Raw genomic sequence first — 25,767 nt, forward strand, 5'->3', positions numbered from 1 at the left:
TCTGCTGGACACCAGTAGTATCTACAGATAACAAAGAACCAGATGAACACTCTAAAGAGCTAAATGAGCATTAGTGGTGTATTTTGCTACCCTTCACATAAGTACCATGATTTGCAATGAGCACAATAAAACCATCCAAAAAATTGTGTAATGTAAATATGCATGACATAATCTGTCCCTCAGAAGACTAAATAGGAAAACAGACCATATGCTGTTTCAGAAGACTATATATCCCCAACAAGATATCAAAAGAAGTTCTGTATGCAACCAATGCACAAGTAAATTTTGCTGCTAAATTGCACAGGAAACTAGCACTGCAGATTCAGGAAATTGCTTTTCTTTTTATGAAAGATTTGAAGATTTATGGTTATACTTTTAGAAATAATGTCTCATTGGAAGAAATTTACTGTCAAAGACAGATGCAGTGATTTGAGCTGCTTCCAGCTCCTTCAATGTGGTAATGAATAAAATAAAATAAATAAAATAAAATATAAAAAAGTTTAAAACTGCTTGATGCAACAGCTACTAAAAATGAATAATGTCCCACCATCCAAATCAATGATATGCAATACTCTGAAGTAGAAGGGACATATGCTTTGGCATCTGTACACACAGCTGCTTTGTCATTCATCAGGAACCTACCAGATTACCAGACAAGGTACATTGTGTTTAAGAAAATTTAAAATATTTTTTGAAGAGGTCTTAAATATTACAGTGTTACTGAATTTAATGAACCACTGTAAAAACAAAATTGTTGATAGCCAGGTATTTGGCATGAGAATAAAAAAGTGATGTCTTCACAGGAAAAGTAGAGGAAAATAGACAAAATATATAGACATAGCATGAGGAAGCTCCTATCATAAAAGAAAATTCTTAGTTTTGGAGATTACAGATTTATAGTTTTACAAATTCTCAAGTCATTCAAATACCTAGATGTTTTTCCTCTTTACAGGAAAATGCTGTCTTTGTTGATTTTCTCAAGTAACACCTGCCCAATCCTCTCTACAATAATGAGCTCTAAAAAGAGCCCAGACAAAACCAATTCTGAGAAATGAAACAGAAAAGCTTAAATAACAATTGAAAACACATCAGAATTTTTATGGTAATATGCAAACTTTATTAATTATATATATATAGATAGATATAGATAGATAGATATAGATATAGATATAGATAGATATAGATATAGATATAGATATAGATATAGATATAGATATAGATATAGATATAGATAGATATAGATAGATATAGATAGATATAGATAGATAGATATATAGAGAGATATATATACATACACACACATACAGTATTTATACAGTTATAGTTATTGTCTTTACCTTCCAGAGGTCAGCTGTTCCTTCAACAAGTTTGGCACTTGTTTTGCAGTATTTCAGAGCCAGATGCAAACATTCAGTTCCATAATCCAGGTCATAGTCGGTACACTGTAGTAATTTAAAAAGAAAAAATATACTAAATTAGTCTTAGATACTTCTAAGCAATAACACATTTTCTTTTATTAATGAAACCTTACATCTCAACATCCTATTCACAGTAATACATCTGTATTAGGCACATAGGTTCAGCATGGATCAGAAATAAAACCATTCCAAGAAGCTTATGCCAAATTGTGGCTATTCAGCAAAGTCCTACAGAAGTAAATAAACACTTTATAAGCACAGATTAATTCAGTTAGGTGCTGCAAGTACCCTGCTAAACATTTACATGGTTAAATAAATGAATGAGAAGCTACATGTATAAAAAATTTCTTGATGGAGTTGAGAGAGGCCTCACTAAAAGACACCACTGACCTTCCAGTGACAAACCTTTAGAATATGGGTACAACTTCATGGATATAGAAACACGACTCTTCAAGTGCTGTCTTGGTTACTGCAGCATCAAAAAAGGGATGGTAACTTAGTAACTAAGAACCTCCATATTCTTCATGTGATTCCTTCTATCTTTTTCTCCAGTTATCTGCACAGAAAATAGCAGTCCCATGCTGCTACATGAGTCTTACTGATTAAAAAAAAAAAAAAAAAAAACAACAAAAAAACCTAGACCAAACAAAGTTTATCTAGCTTTTAGTCATCTAGATAATATATTATTCTCTTGACACACCCTTCCCAAGCAGTTTGGCTTCCTATTGATACTGATTATAAGAACCTCACTAAGGAAAAACTGAGAAGGGAGAAGAATATTCTGAGCCAAAACATAAGTAGAAAAGCAGGAACTGGGACCTTATCAGTCAGGACTACCTCAAGATGAATTAGCCTAGGATAAGAAAGTTCTACTCTATTTTCATTTTGCTAAATTAGCAGTCCATCCAGAAACACAAATTCCATGTAACAAGGATAACTTAAGATAACATCTTTTATTTAAAAAACTGAGACATTTGAGAAGATCACAGGCTGGCTAGCCCACTATCCAGTCTCTATTTTAGAGTTGTCAACAATAAGTAAGAATGAAAAAGGCAATATTATGTTCTTACTTTCCCAGAATGCTCCCTTTTCCTCATATAAAGCTATTATTCTGGCTTCAGAAATCCCTGTAATAAAAAGTCCCTGAGGGACACACTGAACCAGAAGCAACTGCCTTAACAGCACTCAGTGAATTACAGGAAAACTAAATTTACCCAATTATTTTTTGAATAGCAGTATTTTTTAGCAATTGCAGCAGGGAGTATCTCATTCATCACTCTTTTCATCACATGCTCTGTTATTCTGACAGAAAAACCACCTTCTCAACTCTTCAAAATATTCCACCACATCTCTTCTTTCTCACATCTTTCCACAGATAAAAAGATCAATATCTATTCAGTCATTTCATGTGTGGAAACTACTTTAAAACTTTGATCAACCCTTTTGCCCTCCATTTATCTACACTTACCTATGAATTTTACCATAATATACTTCTACCAACCTTCTCAGTTAGCCCTCATCACTACTATGCAGAAAAAAAGGCACACCTCCACTTCCTGTTTCAAATTGTTTATGAACAAAATAACTGCAGAGTTCTCAGTACAGACCATCATGAAACTCCAGTGGTGATTTACTACAATGAAAACTGGTCATGCATTTGACCTTGCTTCTTATCTTCTAACAAACAATCTACTCTAGTAGATTACTCTACTGGTAGCTTACTTACTCTAGTAAGTCCTTTCTCTTATCCCAAATCTTTAAATTTCCTTCAAGAGTTTTCAGTGAAAGCTTCTGTGAAACATCTTATTAATGCACTTAGGTTGCTATCACCTCAATCAACCTCAAACAAGATGCCAGTGAAGTGCCTATAGAATGAGAATTAGCTCTGCAATACATAAGCTTTCCTTTACAAACAATTCCACTGTGTCAAATTTAACCACGTGTCTACAAATTCATGTTTCAAAGATACTGTGCTCATTAATTTCAGGATTCGAGAAACCAAAATTGTCAAGAACATAAAAATTTCAGTGGATTAAAGAACCAAAAGAGAGCACTGCAATACAACCTGTCATTCTTTTTATTATGTTCCTGAAGATGTTTATTAAAACAGATGAAGAAAATATTTAGCTTCTATTCTTGCTTTATAATGTATTAGTGAAATTCAAGGAATTCATTGGCATTAAACATCTGAATTGCAATACTCATACACACAGACATCCTAGAAAAAAACATAGCTATCACTTTAATATTATTTAAATCAGTGAATTCTGACATTTTAGTTTGCCAGCCAACTTAGAAAGGTACTTTAAATGTTATTGTTCTTTACAGTTTTTAGCTTGAGTTACAAAACAAAATGGACACAAGAACCTAGAGTAACTTAAAAAGGAAAGGATTTCAAAAAACTGCTTTGGAACATTTTTATATTAAGCAGAAATTTAAATAAACAGGATACAAAAAAGGTCAATAAAGAAGACAAAGGAATAGGGAATTCTATCTCCAAACTACATAAAAATGCAGTGATTCCTCAAGTCAAGAAGTACAGAGATAAAGTGCCAGTAAAACCAGAAATGGCCTAGTAACTTTCAATTCCAAATATTTATTACCAAAATGTTTCCTTCTTTCTTTTTGTTTTAAAGGAAAATTTTCTGGTAGATCACAAAAAATTTTCCACTAATGTGAACCACAAACAGATTAAAAAAACCCATGTATTTTTATTTTTGCTTCAGAATGGAAGAGAAAATTTCAGAAATAAATTCAGCTGTGAAAGACTTTACTTGAAATACAACATTTTTAAATATATGGGTAATTAATGCAACTAGGACAAAACTAAGCAATTCCAACTTTTTAGCAAAGTATTAATCACAGATAATTAGTAGGGAGTGGAGAACTTCCATAAATGGACTAAGGCATCTTGAGAGTATTTCTTGCTTCAAGGGATGAAATATGACACAAAGCAAAGTAATAATTAAAAACATATTTCACTAACACTTGTATATAATGACATTTACCACTCTAATTATCTGTAATTGTTTCAACCTAAACATATTGTCAGAGTGTACTGTTCTCCAAGTCTGATACACTGATGTCAGAGGAGAACAATGAAATGAAGTAGCAGCACAAGGCCAGCTGTTTATACACCATCTCATGCTAAACATCTTTACATGTGAAATTTTAAATCCGTATTTAAAGTGCAGAATTCAAAAGCTTCTATACTGCCCTAAGAAATTCAGTTAACAAATTAGGTATTATTAGAGAGCCCCTATAAAAAAAGTCCTGCATCAGGCACAGCATCACCAGCCAGCCAAGGGCAGGGATTGTCCCACTCTGCTCTGCACCTGGGCAGCCTCACCTCGAGGGCTGGGGGCAGTGTTAGGGCACCTCAATATCAAAAAGACACCAAACTATGAAAGGATGTCCAAAGGAGGGCAAAAAAGATCCTGAAGGGCCTGAGGGAAAGCTGTATGAGGAGGGGCTGATATCACTTGGTCTGTTCAGCCTGGAGAAGAGGAGATTGAAGGGAGATTTCATTGCAGTTTCAACTTCCTTATATGAGGAAGCAGAGGGGCAGGCACTGATCTCTTCTCAGTGGTGATCAGTGACAAGACCCGAGGGAATGGCCTGAAGCTGTATCAGTGCAGGTTTAGCTTGGATAGAAGGAAGTGGTTCCTCAGCCAGAGGGAGGAGCAAGCTCCCCAAGGAAGTGATCCAACACCAAGCCTGGCAGAGTTCAAGAAACATTTCAACAACCCTCTTAGATGGTGGGATTACTGGGGATGCCCTCTGCAGGGCCAGGAGTTAGATTCAGCGATCCTTATGGTCCTTTCCAACTCAAGATATTCTATGATTCTACAAGAAATCTTGAATATTTATGAAGAAAATTCTTACTGACCCAGGTATACAACCGGTCTCATTCTAAGTCTTCTGTATGTAATTCAGTGTACATCTAGATTCAATTAACAATACAAAAATCTGTTTAAAACTCTTACTCTTTCTAAAGTCTCTTTCTTACTGAAAGCCTTTTTAACATAAGTTTGACAGTGTACAGTTAACTGAACTTGACATGCACACATAGCTTTGTGAAACAATAGACATAGTTTAAGTTTCAGACCACAGATTTGAAATTATGGAAACAGCTAGAAATATTGGCCCAAAACATTTCCACAGAAGAAAGAAAACATAATAGTTTAGCTCTTTAAATGACACAGAAGGAAATATGTTACTTAAAAATGCTTTTGTACTGTTGAATATTCAAAGGCATTCTAATAGGTAGTTTTGGAGACACTTTTTTGTGGGCAGTTTTTTGTTTGTTTTCCAAGAATGGATGTTTGAATAAAGTGCTACGAGTGGAACAAGATACAGATTTTAGCATTACACAAAGTCTTCTTCCTCTTCCCCTCAAATTTGTTTGAAAACATTTTGAAAAATACCACTACTTCCTAAAATGCAAGGTGTAAACATAGAATAAGAGGTTACAAAAAGGAGCATTTAGTAATTAGTAATATTTAGTAATAGTCCATATGCTTACTTGTTCCAATACAATACTTTGAACACTAATTTACTGTATCTTTGTAAGGAAACTGCCAACCATACAACAGAACCAGCACAGTTTTAAAAAAGGTTCAATACAGGACTGTTATTTTCTTATATTTTTGTAATTCCTTAGTTTATAATGATACAAAACAATATTCTTTTATGCACGAACTGAAAGAAGAAATTCAGATATGCTCCTTTACACAGGTATCTTTAAAGCCTGTGTAGAGCCAGTGTTTTCACTTCCCTAACCCTTGACTGTGTAATCTTTAGCACTTTTTCCACTGTCAGCAGCATCTCCATTTTATTCTCCCATGTAAATCCAATCAGTAACAATATCAGAACACTTGCCCTTAAAATGCATAACTAATCAACAATAGCAGAGCTTTAGGATTTTTCCAGATCCTGGAAAACCAAGTTTCCACTGCTGAAATGCCAGAATACATCATGAACATTCATCATCAGGAACATTTTACTGAGTTAAGAAAAGAAGTAGACACAAGCTCTCACTGAACCTGAAATGTCCTATTTTTATAATATTTTATAAAGATGTTTTGCCATGCTCATTACCATTGAAACCAAAAATTGCTGAATCCAACAGTGGATTTGCAGCAAGCACTCAGCCTACATCAATATGCCACAGCTAAATGAGAGACAGCAGAAGCAGCATACAGAAGGAGGAAACGTGAATGAGAAAACACTGAGACCAGCGTAAACCAGATTATCTAATCTCTGAAACAATTTTTACTGTAGCTAATTATTAAAACTGTTGTGACAAACATCCAGATGCAGTAGTAGTGAGGAGAACAAAGATGCAGCAATTTACTCCCTAACAGAATTAAGGAAGCCTTTTTTTGTAAGATCTGTATCTATATCCCAAAATCTTCCAGTGCAGTAACTGCAAGTGCCTTTTCCATACATGCCATGATTTCTTGGCAATCTGCCATTTAACCCCTGAACACTTCCTGACTGCTCATTGCAATATTTTGGTACTTATGCTGCTTCCAAGTACACTAAATATATACACCCATGTTTTAGTTACAACATGAAGAAATAAGAAAATGGCAATAATCTATGTGACAAGAGTAGTAGTCAAAACACTGTGTTAGGACTCATTGTTTACTTTTTAAATTATCTCATAAATTGGAAAAATACTTGGGAAATAATTATTTGGACAAGACAAAGACAAGAAAAATCTTGCCCTCATGTAGAAAATAGAGATTATTTAGGTTATTCTAAGAATATTTGAAGACGTAATTGTTCACGTTCTCCCAGTAAAGAGATTTGTAAATACATCACATTATAAAATTAAGAAACCAACAGATAATTTAATTGAGGTTGGAAGCAAAGGTGAGCCAAATTTAGGCCAAGCTAAAATGCATTTTTAAATTTTAAATTTTTAACAGATAAGATTGTTCTTGGAACAACTTACACCAGAAAAATCACCTCTTGAATTATGCAGGATCATAAATAGTCCTTTTCCTTGCTTTTCAATACACCAAACCATCAATAACAAGAGATTAAAACCTCTAGCTTCACTACCTTGTCTTCTTTGTTACTCTCAGAACAAGCAGCAGATGACAATTTAGGTGGGTGGTCTCCCATACATGGGGTACCAGGATCCTCACTCAGTATTCAGCATTTTCTGAGCCTGTGCCAAACAGGTGATTCTCATGGATACAGGACACTTACCAGGGTAAAGCCAGTAAGACAACAGTATTCTCATCATCCAATCTAACTTCCAACTTGAATATTTGCATTGTGTCTTCTTAACATACACCTTCCAAAATATATCTGAAGACAAATGTCTTTTCACTGCCACAGAGATGCCAAATTTCACCCATGGAGTGGAAGCTTTGCACCACTGCAGCAAACAGTTCCAAGAGCTAATATGTGAATTTGCAAAGTTCTTTGAGATCCTACAGGACAAGGAGTGACATAAAATGGAAGTAATTATCCCATTAGCAAAAACCCTTTTTTTTTCCTTGTTCAAGGCATTAGAATCTCTCCAAACATTCTTGTGGCAGAATTTAATTAGGGCAAGGTGGGGATTCAGACAATATCCTGGCTCTACCATTGTGCCAAAGAACTAATCAAGTACAGAGCTATCTAAACTAGCATAGTTTTCTCCAGACCACCAATCTAGCTTCACTTTTTGAATAAAAGAAAGCATTACTAACAAAATTTCTTTTAGCATATTTACCCTGAAAAGTATTCTTTAGAATTGGGTAGGCTTTAAGGATAGGAAAAATTATTTATTCCTCCCTGCTCTTCAGGGTAAAGTTGTCAGGTAAAAAAGATGCTAAATGGAATAGCATATCTCTTTGGAAAATATCTCAGAGCTACAAGCTGCAGACTATACAAATGAGGATATTCATTTAGGTGAGGCTGACAGCCCTGTAGTTGAACAACAGTCTGCATGCATCAGCCTGACAATGGACGGCGAAAGGCAGAACCCCCTCAAAGCTGCCTTATTAAAAAACTAGTGCCATAGCAATTTTGCATCAAAACAAGAAAAAAAATTACCAGCTTTCAGTGTGCATTACATGGAACAGAACTCAGGTTCTATTGAAGTTCCAAATAAATTTTTTTAAATGTGACTAAAATAAGTCATAAAATCAAAGCTGAAATGGACCACAACAATGAAAGGGTGCTGTTGATAATGTGAAATTTTTCATGTAAGAAGAAATAGATTACCTAACATTTAGAACTACACAGTTTTCCTTGTCAAACCAATATATCTAAAATTCTTATGACCTATGAAAAACCAGAAATGCTTCCTTTTTGTTAGATTATTTCCTATGCTTAGATTGTACATTGGAAAATTCACAGATATTTGCCATCTTCATACAAGTAGTACACCAATAATTAAAACTAGGGCTAGGAATTCAAAAAAACTATTCAGCTGAGTATCCAGCTTACTTGGACCAACCAAGTAGGTAGTTACACTAAAACTGTAATTACCTGTTATACAGGCAGATGGAAGTAAGCCTTTAAGGCTCCATACAAAGAACATTGGTTTGTAGTACTGTCTTCATACAAACCATACTACAAGATTACTATTAGTCTAGCCAGCTCTTGCCTAATTCACAAATCACTTCTTGATTCAGTATTTCAGAATACCTTTAATGAGAAGGAAGAATACCTATAGACACAAACTGGAATGCAGAATTAGGACAAATACAATAACGGTGTTACATGGCATATATTTGTAAGACCTGAACATATAACCATAAACTATAAAAGTAAAGTGGGTAACCAGAGCCTGGGGATGTGGAAAAGGAAGTGAACCTACACACACATACACACACAGAGCATACAGAAATAAAACATATATATTCTATGCACTATTTGCAATATGTTTCAAACAATGGTGATCTCTTTTTCAGAGCTTTTACACTACAAAAATGAACAGCTCTGGCCCATACCACTAACTCAGGAAGGAAGAGAATCAGACAAAAAAATGAACCCCAACTGAATGCTTACAGGAGATAAAATATTAAGTTGGTAAACCTTGGTGACAACTTACATGCCTTGATAGACACAAAGTTTCATGTTTGGTGAATGATAAAAATAAAGGTTGAGGTGCCTTGAAGATTCAGATATCTTTAGTCTTGGCAAGCGGATGAGCAGTGGCTTTTTCAGGATTCCAGCACTAGAATTAAATGCCCAAATTTTGTCTCACTTACATCTTGATCCTTCAGTCCTTTTTCTGAATCTGACCCTTTCTCCCAAAGTTGCCAATGTTTTAGTCGACAATTTGTCTACTACCGTTCATCTAATCGCTTCTTGCTCCTGGCAATAATAATTTGACAGACATTGATGTTTTTAACAAAGAATGAAGCCACAGAAAAATCCCCAAATCAGTCTAGACATTTTGCCTCGAAGGACTTTGCCTGACCTATGCCAAAATATTGCTAAACTGCTACAGCTGACTTCACTTCCCTGCTACAGAGGATACTAAAATGCTTCACACATGTTTGAAAAAGAATGCCAGTAATGTTGTGCCCTTTCAAAAAGTACTTTAGAAGTTTACAAAATCCACATGGAATACACTCCCTATTATTTACATACAGAAAAGACAATACATGAGCAAATACTTTTACAATGGCCCTAACAATAGCCAACTTCCTTTCTTAGTCTGGCAAGACTGTTCTTCCCTGAACATATCTAGGGGTTTGTTAGAGGAGAACCATTTTAGGATTTCATTTTCTTCCACTAATGACCAGGTTGGACAGTTTGCAGACTATCTCTTTTCCCCATCTCCACCCAATCCATGGACATCTTGCAATGATTTTTTTGGGGGGAGTGGAAGAACATCTGCCTCCCAGAATTGAGCATCAAAGTATGTGAATGATTCTCTCTGACACACTATTGTTTTGTATCTTGTCATTACTATGTTTATATATAGCTGTTCTCTCCTATGCAGGCAGATGTTGTAATGGCCCATAAGTAAATGTAATTGCTTACTATTCAAAGAGTGGTTAATGTTGGCTATGAACAGATGCACTAATTTTGTGTAGTCCCAAAAAGTACTAATCTCTACATATTTTCTACACAGATTAGATAGAATCCCTAAGATCACACTGATCTGTAAGGAAATATCAGAAATCAGAGAAATGTCTCTAAACATGTTGAAGCTCATTCTCCTTCAATGAGTAGTTCTGCTTCCTGTTCCTATTTTTTTTTTTTTAGTTCAGCTTCATTGTTCTGATTAGCTAAATATAAACTTTCATGCTCTGCAAAAGGTCTACTATCAACGGATGATTAAACTAACTATATATGTAACACAAACACCCCACCCTCCCCAGAAATGTGTAATTCTTGCAATAAATTTCCACAGGTATAGCAGACCTTGAGGAAAATTGTAAGATAATGTATAAATGATCAGCAGAAAAAAATGTGTATTTTTAAATAAGATTCTTAAAAAGCTATCCCTTAATTTTGAATTAGTGATCAGACTTTGCCATACCACTCACATATGAAGGATTCTTGCACAATAGCATTCTAATAGCATCCTGCTCTTTTTTCAGCTGTTGCTAGCTATTCCCTCTCACAAGGTTCTTGGCTTCCCTGGAGTGGTGGCATTGGTGAGCAACTCTCTGCAATTCCCCACATCCATGCTGATAACTCCTTAACCATTGTATCATCTTAGCAGGGCTGTTTGTTCGCATATCTGACATAGAAGCTGGTCAGAATCTCCCACCTACCCCACTCCTCTTCTGCTTCTATTTTTGGTCATTTCTCTTCCAGATCATGAAAGGGTAAAGCTTTTTAAATGTTCCTGTTACCTTTCTGGCTTTAGCAGACACATTTCAAGTGTTCAATGCTTTGAGTATTTCAGCCTTTATGTACTGTGGGTGCGTTATTTTGTACAGAACACATGACATGACACAACAAGATGCTTTGTGTTAAAGACCAAAAACACCTTTGAGATCTTTGTGCATTTCACAATATGTCAAAAACAAGTATTACAAAAATCAGTCTCAGCCTACTCTGATTAAAGGAAAATGGTAGTCTACCTGACTTCCTGATACTCTAATTCTTTTAAAAGGTACTGCTCCAGGGAACACTTGACTTCTGGTAAGTGAAGTCTTTCCCCCACCCACCTCCTCCCAGGCTTGCAGGATCATACTCCACATTTGTTCCTATTTAAATTAAGAAGTGGAACAGAAACATGAAACTACCTTAAGCAAAAATGAACAAGTCTGGTCAAAGGAATCTATCCCATACTTGCTATCTTTGGAAAGGATGAATTTTCAATTAACACTTAAACTTTCCTGATTTTCCTTGGGATTGATAAAAATAGAAAAGAAACAGGTACTTTTAAAGATTAGGAATTTGTTATTAACATAATAAAATAAAAATAATTTTTAAATAAATTGACTGGTTTTGCTCCAGATAGTTCAGAATTTAAGCAAAACATAGATTCTGCCACTTTTTACAACTTTTCCAAAGGTTTTACTAGTTATTAGATATTTGCATTTTTGGTTTTAAATTTTTTAATTTGTCCATTTACTGTGGTTCATTACATTGTGCAGGAAAAGAGAACTCAAAAATTAGGACATAGCAGACCTAAGAATAGTGATGCAACACCATATTTATTCCCTGAACAAATTTATACATCTTTTTACCTAAAATTACAAGGAAAATCCTTGGCTAACATAAAGTCTCCCACCTGCAAGACCCACACACACTAAAAATACACTTCTTTCTCCCCTTGCAGTTGTTTTCATTGGTCACTTGTCCACCTTGAGCCAGATACACATTGTACAAATAAAAGTTGTAACTTTTATAAATTTTATAAAGCTTATAAATTGTATAGATTTGAAAGTTAATAGTTATGAAGTCAGAAGTCTTGACATCATAACAGTTTAATCAGAAAGTAGTATATATCTGAACAAAGATCTGTTTGGAATACTTGTTTTAGGCAACAGGGAAGATGTAAGACCGAAAACTAAATTAAAAGCATCACAACAAAATGCAGGTGAGCAACCTGGCTGAATTCCTCAAAATCTGTCCTGGATTTTTGGTGCCAAACGTGAAGGGGATTTCCTGTAGTACACATGTATTTTAAGATACTATTGTAAATCAATCTTTGATATTTGTAAATAAAACTAATTAGAGGAGATTCAACAGGGCATGCATTTTCCCCCAAGTCATTACTATCCTTTTTTTATTTGAGCTAGAAGTGGAAAATGTTTTCTAAGGAAATTACTTAATTTGGTAAAGATCATACAAATATATTTTTCCATATATTAATAGTGTTAATACATTACTCCATTCTAGTTCTAGATAAATTTAAAACAGCTATAAAAGGAGAAGCACCTCTAGTCTGCTCTTCACAGATTGCTATCAGACAAGAAGAGCCAAATAACTGCAGATAGCAAACCTGTAAGGGTCAGGTAACTGACCTTTAACTGAATTTCGCAACTTGGCGGTAAATATGTTCAGAGATCTTACATTCACAAACACATCTGGAAGTCAACACTCTAAACCTACCTACTCTCATCTGATGGTGCATTTAAATAGAGATGGAGTTTGAAAGCAGTATTGCACATTACCACTGTGTAACTGAAAAGCCTGTGTTACTCAAAGCACTAATTCAAATGGACGGCTTCTTTCCAAGGAATGCATGTATGACTGCTGTTTTTCCCCACACTGTTGTTGCATAAAGGTCACAACTGTATAAAATACACAGGCATGGGATCATGATCCCAGGCAGAGTCAGCCAAAATGAATTCCATTCCCAGCTTCGTGAATGACTTGCAACATGAGTAACTAAATTATTTTTTCTTTGTTCATCTGTACAATGGTACTTACCTTCACCAGGCTACAGGAATTGATTATGGATATGTTAATATTTAGAAAGTAACATAAGCTGCATCCATTCCTACAAAAATCTGTCCTACAGTAGCTTGACTAGGTTTTTCAGGACAACGATTATCTGTCTTTCTTTATTTGTTTGTACAGTTCCCAGAACAATGGGGTCTTAATCCTTGACTTGGACAGCTAGACACCATTGAAACATAAATTATTAGGAAACAATATGAGTTGAGAGATTTTAGCAAAGTGTTATACTTCCCAAGGGTCCAGGCACAGAGCATTAAAATGACCAGAATTTAGCCAAAGCAAAGGAAACTGGGGACAAGAAACCATAGCCTTGGTTGCTTCTAACAACTTTGGTGGTTTGTTCTTGAAAGAGCAGGGATACAAAGAAGAAGACTGATGGAATGCATATGTGAGAAAAAAACTCTATTCAGAGGAACATAGGAACTGCAAATATAGTTGTCTTTTGAGTGAGGCATTTAGGACAAGAGTTTTTTATGTATTCGCCAGCTCTACCATATTTTCAAATTATAAGCAAACACAGTAGAAAAAGTATTGAGTTGTTTGGGGGGTGGGGGGGAAGGTGGTTGCAAGAAACAGCACATAAACATGAAATTTGCCAAAAGATACATCAAAAAGGGCTGTGTAACCAACAGTAGCAGTTGTCTCTTGAGATGTGTTCTTCCGCAAGTAGAGGATACATTTCTTATGACTAAACCCACTGCATTCAAGGTAGACTCTCAGAAGTATCAGCTGTGTGTCATATACTAAGAACAACACCCTGCCTCCTATCAGAAGCAAAAAGGTTGAAGCCAGTCCAATCACTTGAGTAGCTCTTCATTTTGGATAGTCCTTCATCTTCAGCATTTAATATCTTCAAGTGTCAAGCATAAAGGGCATGACATAGAATTTGTGCCAACATTTCTAAGGAAAACAATTACTGAACAATTAGGTAACAGCTTCTTCATTGCCTGTCCTCACATTTTTCTGCCGGTAGTGACTCCTAAGCTTTGTACTCTCTGAAAGTGAGTATCAGAAACTTGGGCTTGTTTAGAATTGAAAGACTGATGGGAAGCATGACTGTCAGCATGAACATGAAAAATAATTCCTTCCAAGTGACAAAGGAAGAAATGCTCTGCTTCCAGTCAGTCTGGAAGATACCTGGACAGGCAATTTCCACAAGGTGATGAATGAAAAGGAAGCAGTGCTGAAACGAAAGGCTGGAATGTTTCCAGTAAACTGTAAATGCAGGGTGGGGCAAATGAAAGCAGCCTTCAGGGCAAATTAAGGCAAAAGAGTCAGGGTTTAATACATTACCCACAACTTTAATTTTCCTGAATAAAGTTAATTTCAAAGCAATATATTAGGAAAAAAATGAAAAATTACAACAGAGACAAGTAAACATTATTTTCAGCCACTAATCAAAGTATGTATAATACACATGCAATAAAAAACAGAATAAACATTTACCTAGATGTAGCAAGTTATATTATCTCAGTATTTTAGAACAGCCTGTATCCCACTAAATTACTATAAAATGTCATTATTACACTGTGTATCCAAAACCCTTTGATAATCTCTGTCAACAATACTGTATACAGACACCTAACTTGAAACATATAAACCCACTCATTTAAGTAATTTATTTAATGCACAATAATGTCTTCCCAGCCATTTAGACCTATCAGCCGCTCTTGTATTTAAAAGTTACCTAATCAAAAATTTGAATAAATTAGAATGATAAGGCTTTTTTGAAAGACTCAGAAGTAATAAGCATACAGCTTGATGTAATCTGAAATAGGTTCTGAAGTTCTATTCTCGAAAGAAGAGAAATAAAGTTGCCTTTTTCTTTTTTAACTGAAGTAAATAGAAAAAAGGTCTTAGAAAGCCTTACTATCTTACCTGTTGGTATGCTTCATAGATTATATCAAACAAGAAAGCCTGAGGCATTTCACTTGCTCTGTACCTGGCACGTTCCAGTGAGTGGTCCAAGCAGCCATCAGCAGCAGAGGCAATAACAGTAGAAACTAAAGGACGAATTGCTCCTGCTGCCTGTGGAACAAAACACAGTGAGAGACCCAAATGTTATCAATATTAATTTATATCAGAAATCTATTGTCAAAAAAGCTTGACAATTATTTTTTTCCTTCTTTGTCTTTTCTATTTCTCATAATCTGTAAGTCATACTACTTAGTCTGTATGAGACTTTCAAGATTAATGTAGTAATGGAAGACTGTATAAGAACATTTCAAGGGACAATTTACCAAAAAAAAAAAAAGAAATCTTAAGCCCTTCATAAACATCTACTGCAAATACATGTACAGATCCAAGATGTTCATTCTTCAGACTTTCCTCTCTATACAATATGGGCAGTTTCCATGAGGACAGGTCTAGACCTATTCAGATAGCAAACAGCAGCAGACAGCTGAGAAGTCTTGACAATCCACAATACCTATTGCTTTCACAGATCTCAACTTGATCTAAACAGATCTAAATTGATCAGAACTAAGCTGCAAGAAAAGTTTCAGAAAATAGAGCTTGTTCCTCTGTGTTGAATTCACCCTGTGAAATACTGAGTAACCACACTTCCCAGTGAAATCAGAAGGAACACAGCAGATCCATCTGAAAGCACTCAATATCCAGCAGCACAGTGCTGCAGAACAGATATTTAAATGCTTATATTTCGGTTTTAGTTTGCTTAGGTTTGAAACCAATTAAACATATACCTTTAATTTTTTCATCAATATATAGTATTAAAGATCTGTGGCATCTCTGAAACAGAACTCTCCTACGTGGCTTTAGGCATTTTGATAGCAGAAAGTTACCCACACTTCATCAGTAACTTATCAAATGCTCACGTGCTTTGGATGCAGTTTAAGACACTTGGACAAGAGTGGTCCATATAATAATGAAGAAAAGAATGCAATGGCAGAACACAGCTTACCAACTCACAGAGCAAAAAAAAGCATGCTCTCCATCAATTCTAACCACTGAGAACAGCATCTTCACACTACACTGCTTATTATGAATTTTTAAGATTAATAAAAAAAAGAATAATTGATGCTCTTTCAAGATATGTGGAATTATCCAACATCTTATAAAAGTATACCTAGAGAATCATTCCCAGTGGTGAATTCTGACACTTTTTACTGCATTCACATGTTTCCTGAGGTTTAGTGAATTTTGACACATTAAAAAAATAGGTCCCTTATTACATATGAGCAATTTTACTTATCACTGTTGGCAAATCCTGCCCTAATACATGAGTCCTGTGCATTCCTAGAAGATTTCTGACCTCAGATAATCATAAAATGGCAGAAAAAGACAAAAAAGGTTTTGCCATCTCAGAAGAGAAAGAACAAGTTCTCTTCCCTCCCCCTTTTGCACTACTAAACAATAAAACAAAGGCAAATGCAGTTAGCATGTTGAGCACTTTATGAGCTCCAAACTACAGTTTCTCAGTTCATTTTTTTACAGAATGAATACAGAGATGTGAACCAATTTCTCATGCCCAAAGAGTTCTGATATGAATAACCAACCAGGGCAGGGTGAAGGAAGAGCCAAGATTCAAAAGATACATATGAGAAGAGAAATATCTGAACTACATTCTCAAAATCTGAAAAGCACTTTTCCTTTCAAGTACATGGAAAGAGATACCTATAAAAAAGCTACATGGAGCAAAACACTGTCATCCAAAGATAAAATGCGGTACAGAAAAGTCAGTAAAAAGCAGGCAAACACATAAGAACTGTCTGTAAAGAATCTCAGGAAGTCATCTAGGCCACCTTTCTGTCCTAGCCGGGATGAATTTCATTTCTCTAATAGAAAAGACAAACTGAGAAAACTAAACACCACTATAATTTTAGTAATATGTCAGTGTATTAAATGAGGTGTAAATTTAACAGATGTACTTAGAGCAAAAGCTGCGCATAACGCAAGTAGAGAGACTAAATTATCTGCAACTTGTCCCCTCTCTATTTCCTATGATTCAAGGACATGGATTATTACATCTATATCCCAGCTGCTGGGCATTTGGACTATGTTATTTTGCTCTGCCGTCATATTTTAATTGGTCACACACACACATACACATAAAATTATAAAATTAGAAGGTCATGGGAAAAGAGAGAGAGCAGCATGCTACCCACAGTTTTTCTGTAATTAGCTATATATTTGAAAATTTTTTTCTGGAACAGTTACCATTTGAGAAAGCCATTTAGCAAAAGAGGGATCCTTAGGCTGATCCAATATTTTATTACAGTTTTTAACAATCCTGTCATGTTACATTTTCAGCATAAAACAGGCTGGAAGAATACAATGTGACTTGCGTAACCAAATCTCACAAGTGAAACACGCACTCTGAGGAACAAAAAACCAAACTGCAGTTCTAAATAAAATTGAATACTTAGAATTATGTTCTTAAAAGAACTCTGAAACACATTGTTTTCTTGCCATCTGGTTTATTGCACAATAAAAAATTATGAATATCTGTATTGGTATCTTTGTGACAATGCTGAACCACAACTCCTGCTCTGCTGAGGTCTAGCTCTTCCAAACAATTCAGAATGACCTAATTTCTACTAAATCCAAATGCAATATTTTTTTTAAACTCTGCAATTAACTTCTCAAGTAATTGAAAGCTTCATGGCACTTAACATTTAACAAGTGCATTTTTCAAACAACTACAGTTTTCTTTTACAATACCCCATAACTGAGTCCAGTGAGGCAGGGTGAGTTTCCCCCCACCTCTTCCTGCCACTTCAATAGGAAATCACAAGTTGGGCACGATAAGATTTTTTCTGCAGCAGGTCCACTCAAACTATACCTGACACTGATTGAAAACATGAAATTTAATACAAAGAATAAGATTCATGGCTGACTTCTGATCACGCAAGGGAGAGAAATTCTGTGTATGTAGAAACAGGATAATAAGCAGTCATTTGATTTAAAAAGAAAGTCCCAACTTTTACTCCAGAAAAGGACAACTCAGTCCATGACTGAAAGCAGAATGGGGAGCTCTGGTACTTAGTAAAGCCATGAAGCTTCAACTGCTCAAAAAGCCTTTATATGATAAAGAGCTGCAGTCCAAAACCCCAAAAGCTGAGCTTGAGCATGCTTGCTAAGGTGCAGCACTGAGTCAAAACCTTAAAATCCTGAGACAAGATACAGAAACTGATTCTGTTTTGTTCACTACTGGCTCACTTTCTACAGGACCTTTCTCTGTCTCACAAACACACATGGGCTGTCACAACCAGATGATGTGACCCACCACAGGGCGGCATTTACCACCTCAGTGACACATGAACTACATTAATTCCGAATTTCAGACTGTGTGAAATTGGGACCAAGCAAGGGAAAACACTGGCCCTGCACTGTTTTCATAAGTCACAAGACAGCTCAGTCCCAAACACAAGAAACTTTGCATCTGCAGTACTGCTGGCAACATCTCTGAGCTGGTATAAGCCAACAGAGATGCCAAACCCATGCTGGCTCACACAAACCTCACCACCCGTGCTTCTGCTTCCAAAACTGGCTCATTGCATCTTCATTCATGGTCTAAGCATAACATTGGCATGGGAAATAAAAAGAATTGAGTTGTGAGTTGTGAGTTGTGTAATACACAGGCCAAAGAGGGGCACACTTTTAAGATGTATGGCTCATTCTGCAGTATTTCTTTCTGGCTAGCACAAACCTTCCCCCTACTCTGAAAAGCACAAAGCCTTTCTGAATTCCACCTAGCAGCCTTGCAATGAACTGAATGGGAAATTTAGAAATTTAAGACAGGGCTACAGACTACATTTTTTCATTCAGAAACATAAATATTAGGGCACAGTAGGGACAATATTACAATAAGGCAGTATTGTAGCTAAAGGGACTTTTGTCCCTGATAACTGTGAGGTGTAAGTGAAGAACACAATCATTCAGCCAGTCCACATCTATTCAGTTACAACAGCAAGCATTTGAATCTTTGCAAGAGATTTCCATGTTGGTTTTTGCAGTTATAAACCAGTAACAAAATATTATTTTCATATTAGTAAAAGAGAGTATATACTAAGTTTTAGGTATTTGAATTTTATTTGTTCTAATTTGAGAAGTATTGACTTGTTCTTTATGCCGCCGGCCGGGGGCTATGTACAAATCACAAACGGGACGGGACTGCTGTGGAATGTGCCTTGAGCTGTTTTATTTTTCAGCATCAGTCTCATTACGCGGCTATGACAATGGGAAGATGCCAGCAGCTCACATCCCAAGCAGCAGACAAAGAACTTAATGTTACAACTTACTTTATAATTTTTTTGACCAATCACACAAAGCAAAAGCATATTGACAGTAGTTCCATCCAATCACTATAAGCACACGTACCTTTACTTAAAACAATGCTTGCTTATTTCGAATACAATGCCTGCTTGTAAGCCTTAAAACACAATGCACAGAGCTCCATTATTAACCTTCAAACTTCTTAATATCTTGCTAGATAAACTTTTCTGCAGCTTAGGAAGTTATCCTAGACAAGCGTTAATACACAGACCATTGTTCTACTCGTCCTTGCTTTTCTACTTTTTAAATAATTTTTCTGCTGACCTATCTCATGGCTATTGCTTAGCTCTAATCACAGTTCTGCTGTCTCTGAGACCTGCCTTTTGTAGCTTTCCCAAAACCCTCTGATTTTATGGATTCCCACATTTGAATCTATTGTAGCTAAAGGGACTTTTGTCCCTGATAACTGTAAGGTGTAAGTGAAGAACACAATCATTCAGCTAGTCCACATCTATTCAGTTACAACAGCAAGCATTTGAATCTTTGCAAGGGATTCCCATGTTGGTTTTTGCAGTTATAAATCAGGAACAAAATATTATTTTCATATTAGCAAAAGAGAGTATATACTAAGTTTTAGGTATTTGAATTTTATTTGTTATAATTTGAGAAGTATTGACTTGTTCTTTATGTCAGGAATGCACAAGTATTTGGCCTGGCTCTCAGGCGAGGACTTGATTTCAGACATGAATTTAAAAATTACTAAAACAAAGAAAACCTATCCTCATTTAAAATTATAAGTACTTGCTAATGTCACTGTAGTTCTAAAAATCTTTTTTGCACTTTGAATTACCATCACACAAAATACAAATCCTGTGAGACTAAAGCAAGTGCCTGGGTCTTATAATGACATTTCCCAACTCAAGAGTACTTGTCTTCCAATTTCTAATAATTTTAAGCCAGACCTCAAGTAGGTTTGCTCTCAAAATCATACAGAAAATGCATCACACACCCTTCCTGAATGTGAAGTGGATACTCAACGGACAGTTAAACTGAATTTCTTTCAATGTCCACTTTACAGCCTTCAAGCCCCCCTACTTCAAACACATTCAAGCACGAACCTTCGCATGTCCAGGAAATGCATTTCTTTTCCCTATTTTTGCTCATTTTGTTAAATAAATCAGTTAAAGTATGCAAATATGAGTGACCAATCTCTTAAAAACCACCTTCTAATCTATAACTTCCTTAAAGCAATGCTAAAATGTCCTAAGAATGCAGAATTCTATCAAATTCAGGGGAAGGTACAGATTCCTGTCCCTCAGAGGTAAGCTCATCCATTGATCTGGTGAAACTGAACCCACTTCCAGATGCTTTAAGAAACAACAGGTGTCTTTTATGACCTATTTTAAACTGCAAAAATCAAAAACATTTACAAAAAGGTTCTGAGTCTTGTGTTAATTTTTTTGCATAATTGCCTAGATCACAACATGCATTCAAGAATTAAAGATTCAATGGTGACTGAAAAAAAGGTATAGAATGAAATGTATGAGGAAGGTCAGTATAACAAGGCATCACAAGTGTTTCCAGTGGATCCGAGGTGTACTAACCCATCTTTTCACTAAACAGTAACATATTGTTCTCAGTTTATCATACTTCCACTCTAACAAGATGTTGTTTAGATGTGTGTATTCAGTGAATCCATAACCAGGGTGAGCTTTAAGATGACCCAGCAAAATCAGTTCAAGGACTGCTGAATCCAAAAAGTATTAATGACATCTTTTATTACAAAATGAAATAGGAATTTTTAGATCACAGAAGCTGATACACAAGATAACAACTTGGCTAACATAATGCAGTACAGCTTACTTTTACTGAAAATTCATAAATCATTAAAATCCTCATTTTATTTATAATAAGGTAATATTAGGTAGTAAAATCCAAACAGAACCCATTAAAATTTTCATAAGGATTAGGGAGGGAGATGGAGCTTTTATCATGAGCAACAAATTATCTAGCTTACAGCTCTCCAAAACACAGTGCAGTATTCACCGGAGACCAACATTCCTCACCTACAGCACAACACACCAAAAACAAGTTATCATAAAACCAAAAGCTTCAAAAGAGCATGAAAACCAACACACATAGCTGATTTGGTCATTTTGGGTAGCCAGTGCTGAAACAGAACAATGGTAAATAGCTGCAAATCTCAACAAGTTGAATGACATGGACGAGGAATAAAAAAAAGTTGTAGTGGCACAAAATCCTTACAAAAAATGTCAGAACTACAATTCCTTTTGTTTTAGAACAGTGTGGTAACAAGTCCAGACAACCACAGATCCTTCATGCTGGCCTACTAAAACAAAAGTATGCAATGTCTTTGGCATACTTACCTTGTCCCCAGTAAGCCCCAAGTACTAATGCAGACCCACAAAGTCCAGCCACACAGCCAGTCTGGAACCCTCAACTTCAAGAGAGTGGGAATGTCAGCTTACAACTTTAGAGTCTAGCCATAAATGAGCAAAGCCTTCCATCTCTCTAACACAACTTCTTTTCACTTTTTAATTACACCAACAAGACTTTTCTTCTCCATTCATAGCCTCTGCCTCCCCTGAAATTAATTTTCCCTATGCTATCTTCTCAGCTGTCTAGTAGCATTAAGTAAGTGTATATTTTATGTTTTATTTCTTTAATATTTAAATCATTCCAACTAACAATTCAATGTTTTAATATTACTTAGGAATAGGCTGGATATGAGACATAGAAAACAAGCCTTTGAGTGCTAAGTTTAAAAGAATGTTCCTATTCTTAAGCTTTTACATGTTTTCTCAATATTCATATTTATAAATTTTAATTCTTTATTCAGACTTGTTTTCAACTCTGACAACCAAAATAGCTGAACTGAAGCAAGACTAACAAATAATTTAGCCACCCTGCCTTAGAAAAAATAAATTTGGCTTGCATATACACTGAAAATAGAAGTATATTAGAAATACATTTTCATCATTTCAAAGCAGCAAACTTCTTTGAAACTGTATGCTGGAGATGGTGGGGCTTGTCACACTTAGTAGGACAATTATATCCATCTTGGAACACCATTAAAGTCAGTTTTATAACTGTGAACTTGGTAAACATACAAGCAATTTTATCTTGCTTTGCCATGAAGACAAGGATTGCATTAGGACACTGGTGAACTACGTAACAATAACAATCAATGTTAATTTAGACAAGCTAGGTATCTAACAGTTTACAAATATGTCCTGGAATGGTTTTTGTTGGGTGAAAGACTGTTTATATGTTTCCAAACACTACCATCTCATAAGGATTTCAGTCTAAATTAGGTCTGGCTATGAACCAGCAAAAGAAGCTCAGGATAACTATGATTAATTTCTTTTCATTTTTTTCCATCAAACTGCTTCCACATGTTACTACAGGGAGAGTATTCTTTTACACAGATCAAACTACTTTCCAGGAAGGGCATTCACAGCCACATACAGTATGAAAAAAAAATACAGAAATAAACACAGGATCTCTGATACGTGAAACAGGTAGAAACCTGCACTTCTATTCAGACATTTGCATTCAAACTAATTGAATCTACAGTAATCAACATACTTCAGACACATTCAGTAATTACCATTTAAGTTAGAAGAATTGTCTCTTCGTAAAGATTTCCTATTTCAAATTTATCAAATAGAACCTTCAAAGCAAAATTCAAAAAGTTAATTATAAGATTAAAATATTTCACATATTTAAGAGGATGTTCTTTTCAGATTCCTTCTATATCTAATAAAACAAATGCATATAACCTTTTTTGTAAAATAAAGCAATTAGAGAATTACTTCTAATAAACATTTTAGGTATAGCATTAAAGTACTATATTTTAAACTTATCTTCTTATGTTTCTTCTTTTAGCTTCTCATTTTCTGTATTTTGTATCCAGCTCTTATCTAGGACTACATTTCTTTTTTCTATAACCAAAATTCTAAATCTATGAGAAGTTTTATGATTCCAGTGCAGAGATGGAAGATTTAGGCCATTTCCTCTTCCAATCTATAAAAATCCTAGCAAAACAACTCTATTTCAAGGGACAAGATGGAGGCAGGAACAAAGTCATGACACAAGTCATAAGCCACCACGCCTATACAGAACTGCAGTTGAAAACAACTGCTCAACCACGCAAGCAAAGTTTTCTAAACTTAGATGTGAACACTTGTTCAAGCCCAAACTAGCCAAGCTTCCAAACTGTACTAATACAAGCCTGCACATAGTCCTCAGAGTTCATAACCTCATTCTGCACCCAGAACCCACCTACTTTCTGGATAGCAAGGCAAGGCAGCACCTCGGTTGCATGGTTTCAACTCAAACCTGTCACCATCTGCCCCCATAACTCATTCTGTAAGTGTTGTGTCCAAAAGACCCCCCAAGCCAGCTGCACACTTCTCTTGAAGGACCAGATACAGCATGGAGTCAGCCAGGACTACAGGACAAGCAAGATGACTCAGTAAAGAACAGTGCACCACAATAAAGTAGAGGTGCTCTCATTAGCATGCAGTAACGTAAATTTGGGGCAGAGCATACTTTCACCCACACTCACAGCCAGACTCTCCCATGTAGCATAGACATAACTTATGTGACTGTGCTGTGGTGGGGCCAGGATTCCTTCTACCCATTCCTTCTACTGACAAACAAGCACAATCTGCAACCTGGGCTGTGTATCCATTAGAAATTAAGTCTGAAGAAAAAGGACTACCTTCTTTCTGCAAGGGTATTTTCTTTAACAAAAAGAATAATTCTTAAATTACCTTATTTTGAATTTTGTTGGGGAAAAGAAAAAAAACAAAAGACAAAATTCATAATCCTTATGGCTACAGCATGTTTGAGTCTCATTAGTGAGCACTAGAACTTCTTTTATGTAGGCAGTATCACCAGCCAGTGCAATTGCAGCTATCTTGACACATTTGCACTGGCAGCTTTTAATTGCCCAAGGACAGAACTGGTTGAAACATTAAACAAGCCTAGTCTTACACAGATATTAAACCTAATCATCAGCCAGACAAAAAAGAAGGTTAATTAGAACACATGTAAGGAGTTTTGAACACTAGGAAAAAAAGGCTTGTATGCTAAACTTCACCTAATTTCCTTAAAGTCTGTTTACCCAGCTGGCTAGAAGCAACAGTCAAACTCACTAAAATTGGGCACATGTTAATCTTAAACCAACACCAGGAAGGAAGAAGTTATAATTGTGTTTATTCCTAGCTGAAAGAGAGGGGATGTTTAATCAGAAATTTAATATACACTTTGATCCAATGTTAATGAGCTGACACTATGTTGTACATTGAAATGACTTCAAAGACATAGGATGCCTTAAACAAATGTAATGTATATTTATGACACTGTTTAAGAAAAAGAAAACATTTCTTCTAATGAGGTCACCTTTATCAGAATATACTATCTGAGTTACTGGGGACAGCACATGTACATCAAGACATGTCAGAGCCTCAATTAGCTGGAGCAAACTAAGGGAGATAACAGCAACTGTTGCTCAAAAATTAAGACCGCGCATGTTCTTTTTTACTTTACATAATTTCTGTTCTTTTGTATTTAAAGCATTTACTTCTAAGCATTAGTAAATATTGTTTTGGCCTGATCAACCACATGCTAAATTCTAAATGTTATTCTGTGGAACAAATAAGATTTCTCAGAGAAAACAGAAAAGATTCCCTTCAAAAAGACAGAATAACAGGAATATATAAATGAAAAAAATATATATAGATGTTTAAAATAGAGGAAAGAAGCAGAACTAAATGTATCACAGGCTACAATTTTTCAACACACAGCACTGAAAACAAGCCCAAAAATGTACCATAAGTAGAAAAGAAGCAAAACCAAGTACATATGCACCAAGGAAAAGGGAAGAGTGGTACTGCAAACAATGACACAACAGTTATGTGAACATTTGATTTCATATCAAAATTGGATTTTTTTTAAAAAACAGACTGAAAGTAAGTAATAAGAATGTCATTTATATTGTTTTTGTATCATGAATTACTGACATAAATATTTAAAACAATAAAGCATAAAACACAAAAGTTCACAGGATTAAACCAATATATACATTTTTAATGTGTCATACAAATTATATAGCATTTCTTCTTCTTATTCTAGTGAATTGTTTATTTGTGCACTCCTTGTGAGAACCCAAGAAAGGTCAAGGAAGTTAGTGTTTTCCATAGAT

General features: G+C 35.4%; 1 protein-coding gene across 2 annotated transcripts in view; it reads right to left on the reverse strand.

The window, feature by feature from the left end:
- The window catches only part of CRPPA (CDP-L-ribitol pyrophosphorylase A), a 107,861-nt gene that overhangs the window by 66,906 nt on the left and 15,188 nt on the right, over positions 1–25,767 (reverse strand). For both annotated transcript variants that reach the window (XM_059844089.1, XM_059844099.1), the window contains 2 exons: positions 15,180–15,329; positions 1,338–1,442 (listed from right to left, as the gene is read on the reverse strand). In XM_059844089.1, the coding sequence (XP_059700072.1) occupies positions 1,338–1,442; positions 15,180–15,329 (255 nt within the window). The remainder of the gene's footprint in view (positions 1–1,337; positions 1,443–15,179; positions 15,330–25,767) is intronic.

Source organism: Haemorhous mexicanus, chromosome 1 (assembly GCF_027477595.1).
Source record: "Haemorhous mexicanus isolate bHaeMex1 chromosome 1, bHaeMex1.pri, whole genome shotgun sequence".
Classification (NCBI taxonomy): domain Eukaryota; kingdom Metazoa; phylum Chordata; class Aves; order Passeriformes; family Fringillidae; genus Haemorhous; species Haemorhous mexicanus.